Source organism: Nothoprocta perdicaria, unplaced genomic scaffold (genome assembly GCF_003342845.1).
Source record: "Nothoprocta perdicaria isolate Ctin4 unplaced genomic scaffold, notPer1 scaffold_170, whole genome shotgun sequence".
In the NCBI taxonomy this organism is placed as follows: Eukaryota; Metazoa; Chordata; class Aves; order Tinamiformes; family Tinamidae; genus Nothoprocta; species Nothoprocta perdicaria.
Window position 1 is genome coordinate 1,600,290 of NW_020454872.1, and position 1,110 is coordinate 1,601,399.

The following is a 1,110-nucleotide window of genomic DNA, read 5'->3' on the forward strand; positions in this document are numbered from 1 at the left end:
GGCCGCTCGGGGGCTCGCTGGGCTCTGTGCCGCCTCCATCCGTCCCTGCAAGGCGCTGCCGGGGGCTCCTGCGCYCGCTGCGGCAGTGGGCACGGCCTCACCGGGCTGCCCAGGGGAGGGCTGTCCCGGGGCAGGGACGGACAGAGGCTTGGCGGGATAGGGCTGCCGGACAGTGTCAAACCAGCCCCAACCCACCCTGGCCGGGGCACGGGGCGGCCGTGAACCCGGATCAGTGCTCGGAGCACGAGGCCGAAGGGAATCGTCCCCCCAGAGCCGCACGCTGGCTGCCGAATTCCCGGTGCCGCCGTGTCCCCGCTGCGCCTGTCCCTCCTCCTAGCGGGGCCGGGGGGCTGCAATCTCCCCTCGCCCCTTCCCCGCGCCACCGCTCCGGCCGGGCGAGACCCCCCCGGTCCCAGCGTCTGCCTAAGTTCTGCTCTGGCGTCGCTCACGGTAGCCTGAGGGCCTGCAAGCACCGCCGCATCCGTCCGCATCCCCTTTCTGGGTGGCAACCCTGGCTCACGCTCTTGCTCATGGCGCGGGGGGCTCGCAGCTCCTGAGCCGCCTGCGGGTCTTCGGGCTCTGCAGCCCCGCGGGCGGCGGCCCTAGACCTGCTGGGTGAACGGAGCGGGCGTCAGCGCCGCGGGCGGGCGGCCGGCGCCGCTGCTCCGCGCGCCTCTCGCACCTGGGAGCTGCCGAGGTGACCTGGCGCGCCGCCCCCCGCCGCCGCCTCCTCCGTCCTCCCCGCGCCCGGAACGGGACTCACGCGCCAGCTTCTTGTGGCACTTGGCGGGCGGCTCGGGGGCGCCCGGCTCCCTCTCCGGCGGCACCGCCGCCGCCGGCTCTTTGGGGCCGAGGGCAGCCGCGGAGGAGGACAAGGAGGATGAGGAGGGTTTCCCTGGGGAAAGCTCTCTGGAGCTGCAGGATGGCGGCGCAGGCGACGCTTTGGGGGGCACTTTGACACCGTGCCCGTCCGCCTTGGGAAGGCTGGGAATCTTCTCCAGGTTCACCACGGGCACGAAGAGGCTGCGGAGGGAAGGGGCGAAGCTGAGCGGGTGCCGGGGGGCCGGGCCCCCCGCCGCGGCTGGGCTCGGGTGCTCACCAGAGGTTGTC

At 74.4% G+C, this 1,110-nt stretch overlaps 1 protein-coding gene across 1 annotated transcript in view; it reads right to left on the reverse strand.

The window, feature by feature from the left end:
* ATXN7L2 (ataxin 7 like 2) overlaps positions 1-1,110 on the reverse strand; it is a 4,571-nt gene that overhangs the window by 2,719 nt on the left and 742 nt on the right. The window contains exon 5 of the mRNA XM_026036071.1: positions 760-1,092. Coding sequence (XP_025891856.1) covers positions 760-1,092 — 333 coding nt within the window. The remainder of the gene's footprint in view (positions 1-759; positions 1,093-1,110) is intronic.